The 22,704-nt window shown below is 36.6% G+C and overlaps 1 protein-coding gene across 9 annotated transcripts in view; it reads left to right on the forward strand.

Moving 5' to 3' along the window:
- tfec (transcription factor EC) overlaps positions 1–22,704 on the forward strand; it is a 53,349-nt gene that overhangs the window by 26,629 nt on the left and 4,016 nt on the right. For 2 of the 9 annotated variants that reach the window (XM_051891203.1, XM_051891204.1), the window contains 6 exons: positions 14,937–15,182; positions 15,520–15,621; positions 17,719–17,836; positions 20,114–20,170; positions 21,634–21,709; positions 22,473–22,620. In XM_051891203.1, the coding sequence (XP_051747163.1) occupies positions 14,937–15,182; positions 15,520–15,621; positions 17,719–17,836; positions 20,114–20,170; positions 21,634–21,709; positions 22,473–22,620 (747 nt within the window). Of the gene's footprint in view, positions 1–10,822; positions 11,073–12,128; positions 12,628–13,953; positions 14,297–14,437; positions 14,595–14,936; positions 15,183–15,519; positions 15,622–17,718; positions 17,837–20,113; positions 20,171–21,633; positions 21,710–22,472; positions 22,621–22,704 lie in introns of those variants that run through there. The other 7 variants (XM_051891209.1, XM_051891208.1, XM_051891207.1 and 4 more) reach the window with 7 other exon arrangements.

Raw genomic sequence — 22,704 nt, forward strand, 5'->3', positions numbered from 1 at the left:
ACATGTCAACCAACTCTCATTAGAGTATTAGTAGACTGTCTGCTTAATATCTGCTAACACTTTATTTTAATGGTCGGCGAACAGACATTTTACTGTATAAGTAACTTTGCAACTACGTGTCAACTTATTTTACTAAAACAATAAAACCCTAACACCTAACAGAATATACAGAACTGATTTTAGACATTAGACATTGTTCATGGCGATCCAGTAATTAGGAAATGAAAGCCATAAAAGTTATGAATCAGTTGGTATATTATTTGTTTTAAATTATTTATTTTGTTGTTTTTGTTGTAAATAAACATCTCAAGAATTTCAGGGCAGAGTATGATATCAATGTCCTCTGTCTTCAATATTCAGTATCATATTGTGAATATAATAGACTAGTAAATTAAAAATATTCTTATAAAATATGAAATATTCATATGAAAGTCATAACTATGAAGTATAAAATCGCAATCATGAGAAATAAAGTTACAAATATGAGAAATAGTAATTGTAAGTCACAACTGTGAGATAAAAAGACACAATTTTGGGAAATGAAGTTGCAATCGTTATATATAGAGTCATAATAGTTAAAATTGAGAGCTATAAAGTGACAATGTGAGATTCTAAGCCATATTGTGAGATACAAAGTTGTTATTGTGAAATAAAAAATTCCTGTCATAAGAAATAGTCACGATTATGAGTTTATAAATTTACATTTTTAATACAATATTAATATAATTACATAGTTTTAGTTACAATTACAAGACATTAAGTTGTAAATGTGACAAAGCAACATGTGAAATACAGTTGCAATAATGAGAAATAGTTAAAAGTTCAAAAATAATTATAAATTCACATTGTGAAATATTAAAAGTGCCCCAATTATGCAATTTTAGAGGTTCCTATTTTTGTTTTGGAGGTCACCCATAATAGATTTAAATGCATCAAAAGTAAAACAAAAACAAAACAAAAAACTTTAATTTTCTCATAATATTGCAGCATTACCTCATTTCTTAAAGAGTCCAAAAAGATTAAAAATTCTGAATTCAAAGATTCACCCTGCGTCTCAATCAGCTCCCTAGCTCCCTAGGTTGTGAATCAGTATATCATGTAAATGAATGTGGCTGATTCCCTGGTCAGTGCCCTGACTACTGAACTAGGGAGCTGATTGAGACGCACCTCTAATCTCTAAACCCTTCCTTTCCAAGAGCCTACTCTGTTCTGATTGGCCAGACAGCCTAATCTGTTGTGATTGGTCTACCCCTTATCTATCTGCAATGACATTCAGACATTCAGGAAATATCTATTACTATATCTGAATTTCAGCTCCGGAGGCTTCCTCAGCGCTTGATACACAGTGATAGGAACATTAATGATGGTGTTGGTTTTTGTCTGTATCAATTCCAGTCCTCATCCTTTTGAAGTGCATGAAAACTGGAATTCCAGCGCTGAAAACAGTGTCTTCTCAACATGCCAACAACAAGAACCAAACTCTTCCAGGCCTCAGCTACTACTACAGTGTTTTAAGGGGCGGGTCAAAGTAAACGTTGTTCATGGGCAGCCAATGAAGACTGGCATTATGCAAATTTGTTTGATTGTTACATAGGTATGTAACAGGAAGTGAGACTGGAATTGCTGATGACTTATTTTAGCAGTTCAGAATCGATTCTTTCTTTTCTGAGACAATAACTTTTTTTGTTGTGCAATTTGATCTTTAAAACTTTGCTGACCTTTTACATTCACAAACAGTGAAGTTCATTCTGAGTAAAGCTCTAGCAATATTTGTTTACAGATGCCACTTGGTTTGATGTTTTGTTATCTAATGCAATGGCATTCAGACATTATTTAAGTGGCTCTAACTACTTTTTGAGGCCACTGTAGATTATGCACCTGTTGTGTATGTACTAGTAAACCACTCTCTTGTGGTGTCAGCCATGTTGTCCGTGACCAATTTCCCAACATGCCCCCAAAATACTTCATCTGATATGCCACAAATCAGAGGTGATTTCCTTCTTGAGAGTAGAAGGGTCCATCCAGAAGATCAGTCTCTGTTTCAGCCAGACGGACAAGGCCTTTCATTCAATCCTGAACATGAGAGGACGCCACACTGGTCACTTTGTACTAGCGTCTGTTCTTCTACTCCACCATCAAATTCAACTCAGGCTGTGCTGATTAATCAATTTGGGCCGAGGGAGAGTGTAGAGAGTTCGGTCTGTGGAAGGAAATTACAATGATCCAATTTAAATCACAAAATCAGTGTATTAATCTTTAAAGAAATGTCTGGATATTACAATTCATTTGATTAAGTCGTAATGGAGAAGAGGTCTGAAATATGAAAAGTCCCCCCCCGCCCCTTTTATAGCACTGTCGATGAGCTGATATTTATAGGGTTTGTGAATAAACCTTTGTTTTGAGTACCTAAGCACTGTGATAATAGCACGCATTTCACTCAATATAACAAAGTTTGAGAAAAAGGAGAAATGAGACACTACGAGTAAAATGCAGACATGCATGCTAAAACATTGAGCATAGAACTGTATATAAATGATCTTTGTGTGTGTGTGTGTGTGTGTGTGTGTGTGTGTGTGTGTGTGTGTGTGAGAGAGAGAATTATCAGTACAAGATTTATGTGCCTCACTGTGTCATTGTAATGGCTGAAGGCTTTTACACTGTATTTGAGATGGCCATGACTACTTTAACGTGTCACGCATGTTACGGCACAATCAGACACACTTGTGCTTCTGTGTATGTCCACACATGCACATGGACGCTGTGTAGATTCTCCACAGTCACAACACACACACACACACATAAAATGACACTGACTTGAAGAGAGAACGTGGACACAACAGTTTCTTTGTCATCCTTCAAACTGTGTATTATTAGTTCGGGTAAGGTCAAAGTTGATCTAATTTTCTGCTTAGTCTTCATTAAACAGCTATTGCATTATTTCATTTTACACAATTAGATTTAGTCCGTAATGAATATATCTCAAGCTAAAGCTTTTGAACAGGGCTTTGCAAATTTAGCCCACAATTGCACTTTATGTGCACTTGGAAAAAAAAAAAAAAGGTTGTAAAGTTAAATATATTTTACTCTGGACCATAGGCCATACGATCACTCACATTATAAACTCAAAATTCAGGACAGCAATTGTGCAGATATCTGGAGCGACAAACCATTCAACCTTTGATACTGCTTTAAACCTGCACTCATAAAAATAAGAGTTTATACACTTTATGTACATTCTTCCAATCAGATAAGACAAGAGTCTGTGTTTAAAGGCCAAATTTAATCCCCCGTTTCAATCTTTCATGACATTTGAAGTAAAATGGATTGATTGTGTTCAGCTATTTTACAACAGACAGATGAGACAATGACATTGAGGGCTTGAGAACTCGAAATAAAAGTCTAGTCTGAAATTAAGGAGTCAGCCATGTTATATCACTATACATTAAAGGGTTAGTTCACCCAAAAATGAAAATTCTGTCATCATTTACTCACCCTCATGTCGTTCCAAACCCGTAAGACCTTCGTTCATCTTTAGAACACAAATTAAAATATTTTTAATTAAATCTGAGCGATTATTGTCCCTCCTTTGACAGCTATGCAGCTACCAGTTTGATGCTTCAAAAAGTAAAGAGATTGTAAAACTAATCCATATGAATTGAGTGGTTTAGTCAAAATTTTCTGAAGAGACACGATCACTTTATACGATTAACAGATTGAATTTAGGATTTTATTCACATATAAACATTGATCATCGAACATAAACAGAAGCTCAACCAAACCTGCTTGACACGTGAGAACAAAGCTCTTGCTGAAGCTCAAACGTGCTGCGTAAAACACGAGAATGAACCTCATTGTTTCTAGCACGTCAAGTAAACATGCTTGAACTTCAGTTTACCACAACTGATGTGTGTTGATGAATGTTTATTTAATAAAAGACTAAATTAAATCTGTTCATCATATAAAGCGACCATGTCTCTTCAGAAAATGTGGACTAAACCACTCAATTCATATGGATTAGTTTTACAATCTCTTTATGAACGTTTTGAAGCGTCAAAATGGTAGTTGCGTAGCTGTCTATGGAAGGACAGAAATCGCTCAGATTTCATTAAAAATATCTTCATTTGGAACGACATGAGGGAGAGTAAATGATGACAGAATTTTCATTTTTGGGTGAACTAACCCTTTGATATAGATAGTGGTGCTTGATATTACTATTCCTTAAACTTAGTGCGAGCGATTTGAACAAACCCATAAGCCTAAACTTTAGCATGTAACTCATCCCTCAACCATGAATGACACCTAGTTAGTTTGCTGTGTAAAGGTGTGCTTTTCAAAGCAATCAAACTTAGGATTTTTATGTAGCGAATAATGAAACGGGTGAGAAAATATCTCATAGGCTTAAATTGAAAAAGGGACCTGAAAGATTTGGGAATGGGCTCTTTTGACTTGGGCCAGTAAGAAACCACCTAGAAAATATTTTGTAACATTATAAAAGTCTTTACTGTGACGTTTTGATCAAATTAATGTGTCCTTGCTAATTAAAAAGTGAATTTTTTTTAATCTTACGGACTCCAATCTTTTGAACAGTAGTGTATATTTGTGCATTATTGCTTGTATACCGTAAGTGCTTTTTATCTGTTTACTACGTTGTGTACAACAGAAATGTCCTTAAATGTTCCTTACCCCAGCTCACCTTACTGTGACAAACCCTGAAATTAACTTACAATCTGTCGTTATAACACAACTCTCCACAGCCAAAAAGTAACAATGCAGGCAAATCCATTTAGGTGATTCAAACCAGTGATTAGTCCAAACCCAGATAAAGAAGGCCTTTCAAAACCACAGCAAACTCATAAGCCCTTGCTCTGAGAGCGCTGGGCCCTTTTTGTGAGTCTGGAGTGTGGAGGGAAGTCATGTGATGCGGTTTGGTCATTTTGTGATTTTAAGGGGATCAGTGCAATGCAGGGGGCCGAGTTAGAAGATCATGGGATACGGTTAGACACTTCGGAAAAGTTGTTCACCCCCCATCTATTGAGAATAAATTTCCCAATGAAAGCAGTTTATTGATCAAATTCACTACAACTACTTTCCAATGCGTTATTTGAAGCGTATAGCCTGTATTTGAATAGTGAGGAATGTGTTTTACAGCTGCTGTTTGTTTTGGGGCAGCAATTAAATCTGTCCGTACACAGGGACTGTGGGTCTGAATTGGACAGGGTTGAGTGAATTCCTCTCAGGTGTGCCTGTGAACGGCGTGCCTTGTCGGCCCTGATGGAGTGGAGGCTAATTGATTTAGATCGAAAATCACATTAGACGTAATCACATCTTTTCTGGGGAAACCAAGTTTCTATTCATCCCACTCTAAAATGCACAAACCTATTAGCAACCTATGAAGCTGTTTATGTAACATTGCAGTCAATTAATATTTTAAGCTTTTCATGCCAAATGTTATGTGTTCCAAGTATGCAGGGCCTTGTAAAGATGCTTAAAATAGTTTTAATTTTTATAATCAAAACTGTGCCTATAGACCATGCAGTGAGCCCAAAAAGTATTTGAACTGTTAAGTCTCGCTTAAAAAATGTATGAACGTCATTGCATTTGGTAACTATGGAAGCTTGTTTACGCTATAGAATAGAGTTTATCCCCCTATCCCCCCTTGTCCCAGACTAAAATGCATGTTTGAGTTGTTTTAACTGAATGCAACTTGTACTGACATATCTTAAAATACGTTAGTGCCATTGTTTTGTCTCAAGATGCACACCAGTAATGTTTTTTTCTAAGGCACATTTATAAAAGCTATAGTTTGGATATAAAATCATAATTGCAAGATATAAACTTGGAATTGTGAGAAATAAAGTCAGAATTGTGAGATATAAATGCTATTGCAAGGAAAAAAGTAAAAATTGTGATATAAATGCGAAATTGTGAGAAAAAAAGTAAGAATTGCAAGAAATAAAGTCAGAATTGCGAGATATAAACACGCAATTGTGAGGAAAAAGAAAGAATTGCGAGTTATAAATCGGAATTGCGAGAAATAAAGTCAGAATGGTGAGATATAAATATGCAATTGCAAGGAAAAAAGTAAGAATTACGAGTTATAAATCGGAATTGGGAGAAATAAAGTCAGAATTGCGAGATATAAATGCAGTTCCAAGGAAAAAAGTAAGAATTGTGAGTTATAAATCAGAATTGTGAGTAATAAACTCAGAATTGCAAGTTATAAACTCAGAATTGCGAGTTATAAACTCATGATTGCGAGAAATAAACTCAGAATTGCGAGAAAATCAGAATTGGGAGTTATAAACTTGGAATTGCAAGAAATAGTCAAAATTGCGAGATATAAACTTGAGTTTATATTATTTCACACTTCTTGAGTTTATATTATCTCACAATTTTTTGAGATACAAATGCAATTCCAAGGAAAAAAGTAAGAATTGCGAGTTATAAATCAAAAATTGCGAGAAATAAATCCAGAATTGCGAGTTATAAACTCAGAGTTGCGAGAAAATCAGAATTGCAAGTTATAAAGTCAGAACTGCGAGTTATAAACTCTGAATTGCGAGAAATAAAGTCAAAATTGCGAGATATAAACTTGGGTTTATATTATCTCACACTTCTTGAGTTTATATTATCTCACAATTTTTTTCCACAGAATTGTGAGATAAACTCACATATAAACTTATATTATCTGACTATTACTGAAAAATCAGAATTCCAAGTTTATATTATCTTGCAATTTTGACTTTTTTTCCTTAGAATTATGAGATATAAACTCGCAATTCAGAGAAAAAGGTAAGAATTGTGAGATAAAAAGTCGCAGTTACCTTTTTTTTTTCATTTTGTGGTGGAAACGTCCATAGGTTTTATTTTAAAGAATAATAATAAAGAATTAAAGCTGCAAGCAGCGATGAAAGGGCCCTCGCACCCGGGCTCACCGCCACCCGTTGGCCTTAGGAAAACAGTGAACAGTGGGTGACATGCATGTAAGCGAGTAAATACAGGAGAATTATGGCCAAGTCATTTCAAAGTGCCAGACTTCCTGCTGCCAACAGGTGGCGCTTTGACTGTTACTGAATATTGCCATGTAGATGACTTCAGGCCCGGACTATTATCAAACGTGAAGTTTAGAGCAGATCGGACTTTGTATGCCTGAGTTACAACAACTTCCTGTTTCGTGGCATTAATCGCATACATTAGCACTTAGCCAAGTGTTGCATGATTTAACATGTTTCTAGTGTGTTTGGTACTTTGTGGCATATTGAAATGTGTTTTCTGGGAGTGAATCACAGTGTAAAGCGTGCCATTTTCTGTTGCCAGCAGGTGGCGCTATGACTATATATAAAGATGGATGCATATAGATGTCTTTAGGCCAGGACTCTTATTACACATGTGACGTTTGGGGCAGATCGGACATTGTATGCCTGAGTTACAACAGCTTTCTCTTTCATGGCGAAACATCAGACTTTGTCAGGCCGCCACGGACACGCGCTTTAGTGAAAACTCTAGATCTTCACAATTTAACATCGCTAAAGCCTTTAGATTAGACTGACCAAATATCATGTTGTTCTGGTTAAATCTGTATGAGGAGTTAATCACAGTGTAAAACATGTAATTTCCTGTTGCCCACAGGTGGCGCTATGACTGTAACTGAATATTGCCATGTAGATGTCTTCAGGCCAGGACTCTTATCACACATGTGAAGTTTGGGGCTGATCTGACTTTGTATACCCAAGTTACATAAACTTCCTTTTTCATGGCGAAACATCGAAATTTGTCAGGCCGCCACGGACACGCCCTCCAGCAAAAACTCTAGATCTTCGCAATTTAACGTCGCAAAGGCCTTTAGATTAGACTAACCAAATATGATGTTGATCTGATAAGGAGTTTGTTAAAGTACAACATCTGGAAATGGCAAAAAATGCACAGATTTTGCAGAGAAAATTCAAAATATCTGACTTCCTGTTGGTTTTCAGACTTTGCACCAGTAGACTTCTTTGTAGGGATTGGGCTGTTACATGTGTCTGAATTTCATACCTGTATGTGAAACGTGGTGCAAGGGGCACTTTGTTGAAATATTGTAGGTGGCGCTATCGAGCCTTTTTGCCACGCCTAATTCTAAGACCCATAACAGACGTAAATTTTCACCACTTCTGATGCGTGTGCAAAGTTTCATGAGTTTTCGAGCATGTTTAGGCCCTCAAAAATGTGATTCATTTGGGAGAAGAAGAAGAAGAAGCGGAAGAATAATAATAAACAGAGCAATTCCAAGAGGGTCCTCACACCATCGGTGCTCGGGCCCTAATAATAGCACAGGTACATTTCAAATAAAATAGAATAAAATAAAATATTCATAAATTTTAATATCTGATCAAGTGTTTACATTTTTGGAGGTCACTTTGTCATACAATGAAAGAGAATCCAGGTAAACTTCATATATAAATTTTGTACATCTTTCACACCATATTTTTTGTTGATAAACTCGGTTGCAGCACTGAGCTCAGGGAGGACAGTTTGGCACTCCTATCATACAGTTAAAATGAGTGTAATATTTAATTTATATATGAATCATTAAAGTCTTCTGGTTATTATGCATTCCTTTTCTACTTGGATAAAACAGCTCTCAGATGTGTGAGCTGGACTTTGAAGTCTTGTCTCAGAAGCGGCCCAACTCTTACAGGAAGTAGCTCATGTTTTATACATACTGTATGTGGGACTAACAAAGGTGAGAATTCAGACTGAATTCAGAAAAACATGGAAAAATGGCCAACCAGGATTTTGGGTAAGAGGTAAATATACAAACACATACAGAAACACTAGAAAAACAAACACAGGCACGCACACACACACACACACACACACACACACACACACACACACAGGTTCAAAGGCACTCTGGTCCATTACTAGAAACTATCCTCAGCATTTCCTTTAAAACAGGAAGCAAGGCAACAAAAGGATGCTGATACACACGACACACGTCCTGTCTACTTTAGAGCTCTGCAATGATTTTCCAAAGCATCTTCTCACTGTTCTCATGCCACAAATCATTTACAAAATTTGAGATATGAGTTTTATAATGGCCTCAATTTTCTTGCTTAGTTTATATTATGCAGCACTGAAACCTGAGCAAAAAAAGTGATTTTATTCCTTGTAAATGTGTCTTTGTATTGCTCAATTGTGTCACTTGATATCTCACAATTGCGACTTCTTTTATCATAATTGCAACTTTATATCCCTCAACTGTGACTTTAAATCTCACAATATGACTCCATGGGCCCTATCATTCACCCGGCACAATGCGACGCCAGGCGCAACACAAGTGTTTTTTGCTAGTTTCATCCCAACGCAGTTATCCTTTTCACGTCCAGCGCCACGTTGTTTAAATAGCAAATGCATATCTGTTTGCCCATGGGCGGGCTGGTCTGAAAATGAAGTGTGTTCAGGTGCATTGTTGACATGTTGCTATTTTGAGGCAACTGAAAACGACTGCGCCATTGACCAACTGAAACCTGGTCTAAAGTCAATGGTGCAGTATTATTTTATTTTTTTTCGCATTAGTAATATGCAACGCACATACACTCTTCTTGTTACACACACAGGGACGCGAAGCAGCACACAAACATTTTTAAATATTAAAAATAAAAGGATTCCTCTCTGGAGAAGCACTCAGTCTTTCCGCTTGCAAATTCCGCCATGGTGCAAGCAACTGGCTTTAAAAAGGGAATGGGAGATGAGACTTTGATTGGTTTATTGCACGTTACGCCAAAAACACACAATGACTCATTAAGAGAATAGGTACAACCATTTTGGACCATGTGCCAGGGCCGCCGACCATTTTTTCCACCGTTAAACTAGCAAAAGAGGATTCGGACACCTGCACCATGCGCCATCATTAAAATAGGGCCCCATATCTCACAATTGCGTATCTTACAAATTAATTTCTCAAAACTGCAACTTTATATGTCCCAATGTAAAGCGACCTTAAATCAATATTTATCAAAGGGACTTCATTTCTTGCAATTGCGACTTGATATCACTTTGTGACTTTAAATCTCACATGATTCCATATCTCTTAACTGCAAATAATTTCTCAAAATTGCAACTTTGTCTCCCAATTGCAAATTTGTGACTTTATCTCTCACAATCATAGCTATGACTGTATGTGACTTTATTTATTATATTAAACATGATCTTACAATTACATTTTTTAAAACAATTTTATTCCGAGGCAGAAACAGACTTCCATAAATTCCACATCTGCTGAATCTCAAAAACACTGATGTTTATAAAAATGAGTTTGACTTTGTGGTTTATAGCAGTAAGTCAGATTTGTACTGTTTCTACAGACAAACAACACTGCAGACTGTGGCGAAAAATCTCCTGGAAGACAAATTTGAATGGAAAACAGTCAAAACAATGTAATTCTCAGAAGCTTTGCTCAGTAATTTTAATCTAAGAGGCTTCAGTAAGCAGCACTATGCACTTCTTTGGCCTTGAGTGTACTTGTTGGTTCTCAAAGTGAATGTGTGTGCACTACACTACAAGTGCACATGCAAGCGTGTCCCCAGTTGCGTTTCGTTTAATAAATTTTTATGTACATTGTTTGTGTGTGTTAAAGAGATAACTTATCAGGGGAATGTGCTGAATAAGGCTGTAAAGATGGTCAGACAGGAAGGACCAAGAACAAAATAAATCTCAGAGTCTCTAGCACCTGAAATTCTGCCTCTGTCAGGCCTTTGGGTGACCACTAGATCCCGTACAGAGGAAGTTGGAGGGCTGAGAAAGCTGATGTGTCATGCCTTCCTTTCCAGGCCCGTGTTTCTGCACACACAGCTCAGGAAAGCCACACACACACACACACATATGCTCAGTTATCCTTCTGCTTTCTAGCCTAGTTGCAATTACACTGGACCAGCTCCTCTTGGCTTGTGGTTTAAGGGCAAAGACTGCAGGCCGTTTGTGCATGTTGTTTGCATGACACCTGCTGACCTACTGTGAAGGCCTTCTTGTGGACCATGAGCCGCTGCTGTGTGGTTCAAGTCATCTCTCTGACTGAGATCCAACTGCTGCCGGTATGTAGCTGCAAAAGAGAGAGGAATAGGGATGAGAGCTGCATGAGAGTTTAAGTTCAAGTGCTGTTTGTGTGTCTCTGAGTGTAATGTTCTTGAATGGTTGCTTGGAATGGTTTTGATACCTGCTCATTGTTGTTTAATGAAAAACTGTGAGTTTAGAATGAGCTTCAGTTACTCCGAGTCTATAAAAATGCTGTTTTGAAGAGATTGCTTCCTGTTGCTCAGCTGGTAGAGTACACTATGGCACTCAAGGTTATGGGTTCGATCCCCCAGGGTTACACAATGATAAAATGTATACCTTGGATGCACTATGAGTCACTTTGGATACAAGTGTTTGTGAAATGCATAAATATACTTTGAATATCTATTTGGGACAGACCCTTTGGTTAAATGGACAAAGATGATTCAAATCAAACAGATTTATGACTCTATAAAAAATAAAAATATATCTGTTATACTTTTGTAGAGAGTTGAATGACAGAAGTAGGATATTAAATAAATAAATAATAATAATAACTATATAGAGTTGCTATAAAGCAATCACTGTTCCCAAAAAGTATTTGGACATTTAAGTCACTCTCAAAAATGACTAAATATCATATATTAAATATATATCAAAATGTCATCTGCAAATGAATGATGACAGAGCTAACAAACTTATTTGAGAAATATTACATATTCTAAAATGTTATAAACATATAGCATTTATTATTTTAATAGTAAAAATTATATATATATATATATATATATATATGTGTGTGTGTGTGTGTGTGAGAGAGAGAGAGAGAGAGAGAGTTTCTAATATATATGTAGGTTTCTAATATACATGTACATTAGAAACCTATATTTCTATATAATAAATGATGCTTGGTTTGATGGTTTGCATTTTTGCCTTTTGACATTTTGCATTTTTGAGTGTGGTTAAATTGTCTAAATATGTTTTTTGTGCAATTCACTGTTTATTGCTTCTGTGCATAACTTACATAGAAATATCAAGAACATACTGTCAAATTCAAAATTCACAAGGAACAATACTTGACATGAATGTGATTCCGTTCTTTTGGTGTGTTGTATGTGTGTGTGTGTGTGTGTGTGTGTATAAGAAGTTTTACTTTCTCTTCCCCTCAGAAACTTTTGTGGTCTAACAGCATTGATTCTGAGGAGGAATATTCAGTATAGCACAACTGATGTCTTCAGAAAAAAAAAAAAAAAAAAAAAAAAAAAAAAAAAAAAAAAGTAGCTCTGACTTTGTCAGAGTAAAGGCATATCCGATAGATTTATATTGAAGTGATTTAACTTCTTTACCCTTTCCAACTCACTATAATACCTGACCTTTTGGCCATGAAAGGTTTTGTCCATAATTTCTACAGCCGGTAAAAATCATCCCCCTCCCTATTGTTTCAAAACACAGATTTTTCTGAAGTGAAACCAGAACTTGACTAATCCTGAAACAAAATTAAGCAACATCAGCGCTAGCACAATAGATTATACCTCGCCATTCAAGACACACTTATAGGTTTTCTAGGCAAGATGCACACTTAACGTCCAAATTAAGGTAAAGGAAATGTTTTTGCAATTTTATGTTGTGTTACATTTGTGTGTCAGTGTTTTTGTACTTTGTACTGTCATTACTTTTTTGGATTATAATATAATATTAAATAATATAATATAATTTACAATTACATAAATTATTAATTAAATAATTGTTTTTAAACAATTATTTATATACATTATTATTAATATTAAAAATATATTAAATAAATGTTGCTAAAAACTGCTATTCTTGTCTAAATGGACATCATACTGATTTCGTGTAAGATTAACTCATAATCTGCATTCTGAGTGTTTAGTAAATGAAACCTCTTGAGTGTCTTGTGTTATTTTAAATATGCCATCTAATACATCTTCACATATAGGGCTTCCAATGTCTATACTTTATTTGTGAACAAAACCACTACGTCAATCACATTACAGGCTTTGATTAGTTAATAGTCGTGTATCCTGCATTCACAACAGAAAGGGGAGAAGTAAGTCAAGGACATGGCCCTCTAACACAACTAGCAGTGGGCAGGATAACCCTTCCCTTCCCCACTGCAGAGATGAGCTCTCAGACACACAATGGCTTCTTTCACCTTTGCCTGGGATAAGAGAGAAGTTACACTCTTAGGTCTTTTTGAAGCCAAATCTAGTGTGTGTAATGAAAAGAGCTTTGCAATGGCTGATAAACAGAGACAGACCTCCACTGAACTGTTGAATACGCAGTCAGAGGGGCATAGAAGATCCGATTTGGTCCTCGGATTCATCCTTCAAGGGCTTAAATAACTATTTCAGTGCATATGGGATAATATTTTCCATTTAAGATTTCCAGTAAAGGGCGATACAGCGTAACCTCCAATAAATGTTTCTGATTCAACGAGCATGAGTAATAAATGCCTCTTTTGTTATTGCAAACAGATGTTTCGATCAAATTAAACAACTTTTGTTCACACAATTGAGTATTTTTAGTCAACGGTCAGTAAAAGTTCAGTTTTGGATTTTTCCAAAAATACATTGACCGCCATAAAAGAAACTCAACAGTTGTGCTTTTGTAAGCATAGACAACATAATAATGACTACTAGGGGTCACCTCCATCACCCCGAATGAATGCTTCCCTCCTATATTTAGCTTTACGATATGATATGTTATAGACTAAAATTAGAGGAGCGACCGGGTTCATGACAGTTAGTTTTTGAAAACAGATACAAAACAACGTTGTCTAGTGAGTCTGGTCCAGACACGGGCCTCTGGGTCATTTGGAAACCGCAAAGAACAAGCAGTAATTGTCTCGGACCCCCTGAAGCAGAAGTGGCAGAAGGGGGAAGTCTGGGATTGGCCGCTTCACGCAAACAAAACTGGGCGGTCCCACCGAATTAGTGATATAGGCAAAAGACCTCGGCCCTGTGGTGATCAAACCTGTCAGATCAGTAATCTCTCCGCTTGAGGTGATTACTACGACCTGCAATAAAAAGGAAAGGCCTGGTCTTAGTACTAATTAGGTCACGGAGTTCCTCCTGCTTGGTTATAAAGACCGGACAGGAACAAGAGGGGACAGTCACTTGGTTTCCTCTCCGCAGCTTGGGATCCTACCTTAGCGTTCCTCCGAGTGGAAGTACAGGGATTGAGAATGCCACATTTAACTGACTGTAGTTTCTACAAGATGAGAGACGGAGCTCGAGTTTCCAACGTAAGGACTTGCTATGTTCTGCTTTGACTTGTTTTGCGCAAGATAAGGGCTGTTTTGGTGCTTGGTTAAAGGGTAGTTCACCCAGAAATGAAAGTGCTGTAATCATTTACTCACCCTCTTCATGTTGTTTCAAACCTGTAGGACTTTCTTTCTTCTGTGGAACAACTGAAAATATTCAGTGGGGTCCAAAAACAACACTGAATCCCAAGGACTTTCATTGCATGTCAAACAAGACATTTTACAAAATATCTTCTTTTGTGTTCCACAGAAGAAACAAGTCATACATGACGATATGAGGGTGAGTAAATGATGACAGCATTTCATTTTTGTGTGAACTATCCCTTTAAGTGTATTGGTTTGTTTTTTGGCTGATTAAGTCACTTTTTGGGATGTTTTAAGCAGGTAACTGAGTCAGATTGCAATGAGACATGCTTAAAATGCTATGTTGGGCTTGATATATGCTTGAATTGAAGGAAATAAGTGCACGTTTTTTGTATATCTTGCGGTAAGGTGGTTTTGGTTGCACTGATGCTTAATGTTGGGAAAAAAGTGATGTGAAAGAAACAGAAGTATGAGGCCATCATTTATGGCAAATAAAACCTACTAACCTAAAAGGTACTTTTTTCTCTTCTTTTTGAAGGTTCAAAGTCATTTGGAAAACTCCAAGTACCACCTCCACCAGACCCAGGCCCAGCAGGTCAAACAATACCTAACTTTGGGCAGCAAACTTGCTAGTCAGGCCCACCCGGTCGCCCATCCTCACCCGGGCCAGGCCCTGGGCACGGTGCCTGTCATGCGCAATGGACACATGCCGCCCGTGAGCGACAGCAGCACGCCAGGAAGCCCAGTCACCTTGCTCTCGCTGGCCAACAATCACGACAGCGAGGTGAGTACTTTCTGTGATCTTATCTCTCTTTTTCAAAGTGTTTGTACTCATCAATAACTTCAAACATTCAGCTCTGATCACGTTGACAATGAAAGGATGGGTCATCTGCTCTGATAAGAGGTGCTTCATCCTCACAGTTGTCTTTCTGAGATGATGAATCATCTGTTATTGGATTAGTAGCCCAGTTTATTCACACGTCTCTCACTTTCACTCTGCATTGACACAATGACTGATGACAGTGAAAATGAAACTCAAAACAAAGCAAACAAACATCCCAGATTGACAAATTCAACTTCTGTTGACGGAAGAGTGCGCTATAATCACTGTTTTCTTTTAGTTTCCTATGGATGAAGTTATTGATGATCTTATTGGCCTTGAAACCGGTTTCAAAGATGGGGGTTTGGATTGTATGGAGCCAGGTATCATAATGCAAAATAATGTAAGTACATGCCAAGTTCATCTCTTCACTTTGTCGAACTGTTACTTCCCGGGTCAATAATAACGTGTATAGAAGTGTAAAACGTACTGGGAAATTATACTTAAAGGATTAGTTCACTTTAAAATGAAAATTACCCCAAGTTTTACTCACCGTCAAGCCATCCTAGGTGTATATGACTTTCTTCTTTCTGATGAACACAATCGGAGTTATATTAATAAATATCCTGACGTAACATAAGTTGAATATGATAGGCTGTCTGTCGGAAGCTAGATATTTTATTTATATTTACCTATAACTAATAGCTAATAACTACAACTATATAACTTTAAAAACTATAATCATAAAAAAATTATAAATAGCTATTTAATACATTATAGAAACAGACGTGTTACCATGTAATGAAATGAAAAATTGCAAAGTACTTCTGCCTGTGCATAAAATGCACACTTAATTCGCTGAATAAAACCGGTCTGAATCCAAAATATAAGCTACATTTCTAGGTTTAAAAATGAATTACACACAATAATAACACAAACACGTGCCAGTCTTTGGTGGGCTTGTGAAAAGGGGTTTGTCTTTGCGTGAGGTCACACTGAGTCCAGCTGAGAGTCAAAGTTCACAGTCTCCGTAGTGAAAAAACGGGAACAGACTTAAATCTCAGGCTTTAAACAGTGGAACAATACAGATTAGTCTGTTAATGATGTTGGCATGCAGAGAGGTATGCCTTAGAAGAGCCCGACTATGTTAATGAGTGATCACTTCTCCAAAACAGACAGAGGGAGCAAGCTAGAAAAATAACTCAGCTCTGCTAAATGCTAAAAGCGCATTCTGCTGAGGAATTGCAATTCAGCTAGAGCCAATGAAAACCCTTAGGTAAGCATCTGAGCACACAAGTGGCCCAACTATGTGTGAGACCAGCATGAAATTGTTAAGGTCATACTGACGTCTGTGGATGGACAAAGCATCGCTTGAGTTGTGATTACTACAACACCTGAACTCACTAGAGAGGTATGTGATACTAAGAGCATGATGGGAACGAATAAGGCAGAGGAAGTAGAGAGAGAGAGAACGAGCAAGCAAGAGTTTTGTATTTGAGTAAGCAGTCAAGCATCGGATTGAGCTAATATCTTCTCTCCCAGTGGACTTGTTCAGAAATGATACCATGCTTAAACGGATCAATTCGTTCTAATTAGTCATACAGCACGACGCATCAAGCCGCTTCCCCGTGTCAACATATCTGCTAACATGATGGGAATGGATTGAAGCGATTACGACGCGAGCAGTCAAGGGGCCGTGGCAATCTTTCATGTTGATAAGCGCTCTCTTTCCCCCACTGAGATAATGGAGAGTGCGTACGAGCGGAGGAAACACTATAACGCCTGCCGTCTGTGTCTTTCTGTAATGCTCTGACCTCCTGTACTACTTTTTGAAGAGAATTTTATCCATAACGCTGACAGAAATTGGCTTTTCACTGCTTTAGCTTGTGTTGGACTGGGAGTCGGGGAAAATTATATATACACGTAAATGGTGCTGACCGGATTATGCCATACCATAACAAAACTCCAGCAATGATGTGGGGAGAACAATAATGTAAGCTCAGACTAATAGAAACCGAGAATCATTTCAATGAAACTCAAATAATAATAAAAAAAATAATCACTTGCTCTACAGCGCCCTCTTTTGTCTCTTGGAGTGCTGCATCTGTTTGACTGAATAAACTGAATTTATGCATACAAGCTCTGCAGATATCCAGAATTTAAACACCTATCATTCATAACGTCCTCACTTTACATATTTTAGTTAATTTGGTTATGCATCATGTGGCTGTAATCATCACATTTGAATCCTCAAAATTACTGAAAAAAAAGGAAAAAGTCCATCTAGGCCTGTTTAACATAATGCTTGCTCTTGTTTTAGTGTTTTACTCTTAACATACAGAGGGTCGGGGTCAAAAATCATGCATGTAACACCAAAAATATTACCTATGATGCAAAATAGACTGGATAAAAGATCACGCACATGCTGAATAACTACACATGGTGAACATGTTATGTCCCTGTGTGAATCTAGACTTACTTGTCTTTCTTTCCTCTGAAGGTGTCACTGAACAACAGCATGCTGGAGGTGTACGGCGGTGACCAAGGTATGACTGCCGCTCACGGTGGACTGACACCCTCATTGCCCACAAAGCTCTCAGTTAAAATGGAAGTCACAGGTACGGAGCACAGAAGGGCACAGACCCCTGTCCGAGCAGGACCTGTGCTGTTAGCAAAGACATTTCAGAAAGAAACATTGACAAGTGCAGTTTAGTTTCAGATTAAAAACCGACTGCAGATTTGAAACTGTTAATTTTCTGTTGCTCATCTGGTAGAGCATTGCGATTAGCAATGACAAGGTCACAAGTAAGTCCCTACACTCTTAAAAAAAAAGCTTCATTGGGGTTCTATATAGAACCCTAGAGTTCTTTTTTTTAACAAGCTTATTGTTTATGGGTATACTTTATTATAGGGAACACATATTCACTATTAACTATGACTTTTCCCTCAATAAACTCATAATTTACTGCTTATTAATAGTTAGTAAGTTAGTTGTTAAGTTTAGATATTGGGTAGGATTAAGAATGTAGAATAAGGTAATGCAGAATAAGACATTAATATGTGCTTAATAAGTACTAATAAACAGCCAATATCGTAGTAATATGCATGCTAATAAGCAACTAGTTAAAATACCCTAAAATAGGGTTACCACAAACTGTTTAATTCATAAAATTAAAAATTAAAGCTAAATCCATAAAATTATCCCATGATGGGAACCCCTAAAAGGTTCTATATATGAAGCACCTGACAGAACCCTTTAAGGTTCTATATAGAGTGCAAGAACACACATAAAGAAATACATACATAAATAAATAAATATTTTTTGTGTGTTTCTTGGGGCTTAAACTTGTGACCTAAGAACACCAAAAAATAAAATAAATCAATTAATGAATGAATAAATAAATAAAAAAATTGTGTGTGTTTCTTGGGACTTGTGACCTTGTCACAACTAGCGCCATACTTGAATTATGAATGATGAATTAGCTGTCTCAAAACTGCAGAGTGTAAATTACATTTACATTTATGCATTTGGCATACTTATTTTTTTTAATCATGTTTACCTGGATTACCAAAGTTATATTTCAGTTATATTTCATCATATTATACTGTATATGTCCCCAATAAACACAAAATATAATAATAATAAATATTTTTATGTTTCTATATGATGAAATATGAGTGTAATATGATGAAATATAATTAGTAAATATGCTTTCATCTGCCTCTAATTAAACCATTTTAATCCTCAAAAAAGTCTGCAAATCCATCACTTTTATCATAGTATAATGTGAAAATATAGTCAATATAAAAATATGCTAAAAAATATCCTGAATCCACTGTAAGTCGCTTAGATAAAAGTATGTAAAATGCACACACAAATGTAATTTACACAAATATGTCTTTTATAGCTGTGTGTAGGTAAGACAAGTCCTATTTAACAGAGCTATTAAAAACAAAACAACTCAATATAGTCTTTCTTTCTTGAAATTCAGGGTTAAAAAATGAAGGGCCTACTGTAAATAGATCTATCAAAGCAAACCCAGACAAGCCCATTCCACATGTGTTATTCCAAAAGGCCCGGGCTGTGAAAGCCAAACACAACTGTATGTTTCATGTTATTATCCAGCTGTCTTATTCTAGGAGTCAGCGTGCTCCGTGTTTAGCTCGCCATTGTGTTGCTCTCATTCTTCATTATCGGTGCTTCAGTGAGCAGAATATGGTAGCATGTATTCTTAGCATGATAGACACGGCACAATGCATCCTTTGTGGGCGCCTTTTTTTCTTATGAATGTCATGCATCAAGTAAAGCTAATTGATTCAGGAAATAGAAAGGATGCCTGGAGAACTCTTCACTCCAGCAGGAACATAAGTACATTACTGTCTTTTTCACATAAGCGTGCTGCACGGTGCTCTTGTTTGGTTACGCGCGGTTCAAATGACCTTATTGAATCAGCAGAAATGAATTGAGAAATCCAATCACTGCTCCCAATTAAATAATTTGGAAGAATGTGAATATGAATGCAGAAGCATTTGGCCGCCCTCCTATTCACCCAATCTGGGATGTCAGCAGATTGGTTAATCGTAAGAGGTTAGGAAGGATTAAAAGAAGATACACAGCTTTTCTACATTAAGACAGAGATCTGGTGTTGACGAGTCTGGGGTGAATGACACTTATTCAGACACAAAAAGAAGGGTTTGTAATGATGTGTGGCTGCATGTGATGGGTGTTGTTTTGGGAGTATTAGGCAGGAATCTTGAGGACTGGCTAATGAAATTATTAATCTAATGGCTTTTTTTCAGACACATTTTGCGTCAACATGGTGTTCAACTTACCTTTGGATATACACTTATTAGTTTCTGCAATAACCTTTCCATCCTTTCTTCTTCTCTTACAGAACACGACACCAGAGTCATGGCCAAAGAGAGACAGAAAAAAGACAACCACAATCTAAGTAAGAGGCCTTTTACACTTGGTTATTTAACCCTTATGTTCTGTTTAGAGATCCAGAGACCCTGTAAATACATCCAAAAATACTTGAAATGAATTAAGTACAAGGTTGATACTTTTCCTAATGTTTTAAAGGGATAGTTCACCCAAACATGAAAATGTTGTCATCATTTACTCACCCTCATGCTGTTCCAAACCTGTATGAGTTTCTTTCTTCTGTTGAACACAAAAGAAGATATTCTGAAGAATGTTGGTAACCAGACCAACCTGTCTGGTTACCAACATTCTTCAAAATATCTTCTTTTGTGTTCAACAGAATAATCAACTCATACAGATTTAGAACCATTTTAGGGTAAGTAATGACAGTATTTTTTGGGTGAACTATCCCTTTAATAAACTGTTCTTAATGCACAAAAAATGACTTTTTACGGGATTCAAATTGACTCCAACTAAAGCAGTGGCTTTATTGCATATAATCACATTTTTTAAAAATGCCTGGCTGATTTGTGATACAAAAGAGGGTTCAAACTTTCAAAAACATTGTCAAATGGATGATTAGGTCAGAGAAAATATTCTGGTAACACTTTACAATAAGGTATCATTAGTTAACATTAGCTAGTGCATTAACTAGTAATAAACAATGCATATGTTACAGTATTAATTAATATTTGTTAAAGTTAATGAAAATAAAACTGTTCATTGATATCACGTTGGCTCAGGTCCATTAAATAATATGGTAACACTTTAGTTAAGGGTCCAATTCTCACTATTAACTAGTTGCTTATTAGCATGCATATTACTAGGATATTGGCTGTTTATTAGTACTTATAAAGCACATATTAATGCCTTATTCTGCATGACCATATTCTACATCCCTTAATCCTACCCAATATTTAAACTTAACAAGTACCTTACTAACTATTAATAAGCAGTAATTAAGAGTTTATTGAGGCAAAAGTATCAACCTTATCAATCTTAAAAGTCAATCAATATCAAAAGTATCAATATCAAAAGTATCAACCTTAGTAATAGTTAGTTAACAGTGAGAATTGGACCTTAAGTGTGACCAATAATATTAACAGATACAACTTTTAAATTTTAATAATGTACTAATAAATGCTGAAATTAACATTTAGAATACTTTTCATTGTTAGTTTATGTTAACTAAAGCAGTTAACTAATGTTAATAAATAGGACCTTATTGCAAAGTGTTACCAATATTCTTTAAGATTTTGGGGATGATGAGGTTAATTTCAAAATGTTGTTTTATTTATTTATTTTTTAAATTTATATTAGTGTCTCAAAAGACAGTTCAAGTCACTCAACAAAATATGATGGTTAAATATTTAATTATTTCAATTCAATAATAGGCTATTTATAATTTAATTTGATAATCATTCATTATTTATATTTAATATTTATATTAGGTTTGTGCTGCATGACTTACTTTGTTCTCATAATTGCCAGTTGAAAGACGACGGCGATACAACATCAACTACAGGATCAAGGAGCTCGGAACGCTGATACCGAAATCAAATGACCCGTAAGTAAAAATCTTACTAGATTCACAGCTGAAATCTAAAAGTCTCAGGGGGAAAAAAAAGTCACATCAGAGATAGACTCATAGACAGGGCAAAATGACATTGAAGTAGAGAGAAAATGACAGTACAGTGCTCATTTCTCAAGGAAACACCTACAGCGCGAACAGACCGCCATCTGTATGATGAAAATGAGGTTCAAGGCAAAGTATAGACCATTTGAACTAAAGTTTAAGCACAACTGAACCCAGAGATGAAGTACAGTGCAGACAGGGAGCCCATTGCCCCGGTTTAATTGAACTTTTTATCGAATTTAAATGGAAGGCTAGTGCTGTCACCTTGCCATTAACACAAGATAAAAGAGATTATTAGCTCCGATCAGGCCAACATCTTATTCCAAAGAAAGAGACAATTTCACGACACTTTCCTCCTTTTAAAAAGTAATGGTATCGGGAATGACTGCACTTTACTTCGGCTTCCAAAGTCCAATTTTTTTTCTACCTCTTCCGACACCTATTTTTGCTCAGGGATTAATTTTACCGTACAAGGGGCCATAGAATGGTCTTTCTGCAGACGTACTTAACTATTCCATTAAAATTCCCATTCAAAGGCAAGGTAATGTCCGAGAATGAATAATTGGCCATGTAAATCACAGTTTCTTAGTCCTGGGAAAAAAGGAGACCCTTGTGAGGCTTTTCTCTGTGCATGAAAGTTCTGCTGATGCAAAGGCGGTGTTGAGAAAGGTTATCTTTTACGTTTCTCTGGCAGTGATATGCGCTGGAACAAAGGGACGATCCTCAAGGCCTCGGTGGAATACATTAAGTGGCTACAGAAAGAGCAGCAGCACGCCCGTGATCTCGAGAGCCGGCAGAAGAAACTAGAACAGGCCAACAGAAGACTCCAGCTACGAATCCAGGTAAAGAGACAAAAAGAACAAGAGAACGAGGGGAATATGGCCATGAGAGAGAGTGAGGATGAGATGTAGACATGAGAGACGGTA

Source organism: Ctenopharyngodon idella, chromosome 4, assembly GCF_019924925.1.
Source record: "Ctenopharyngodon idella isolate HZGC_01 chromosome 4, HZGC01, whole genome shotgun sequence".
NCBI classification, from domain to species: Eukaryota; Metazoa; Chordata; class Actinopteri; order Cypriniformes; family Xenocyprididae; genus Ctenopharyngodon; species Ctenopharyngodon idella.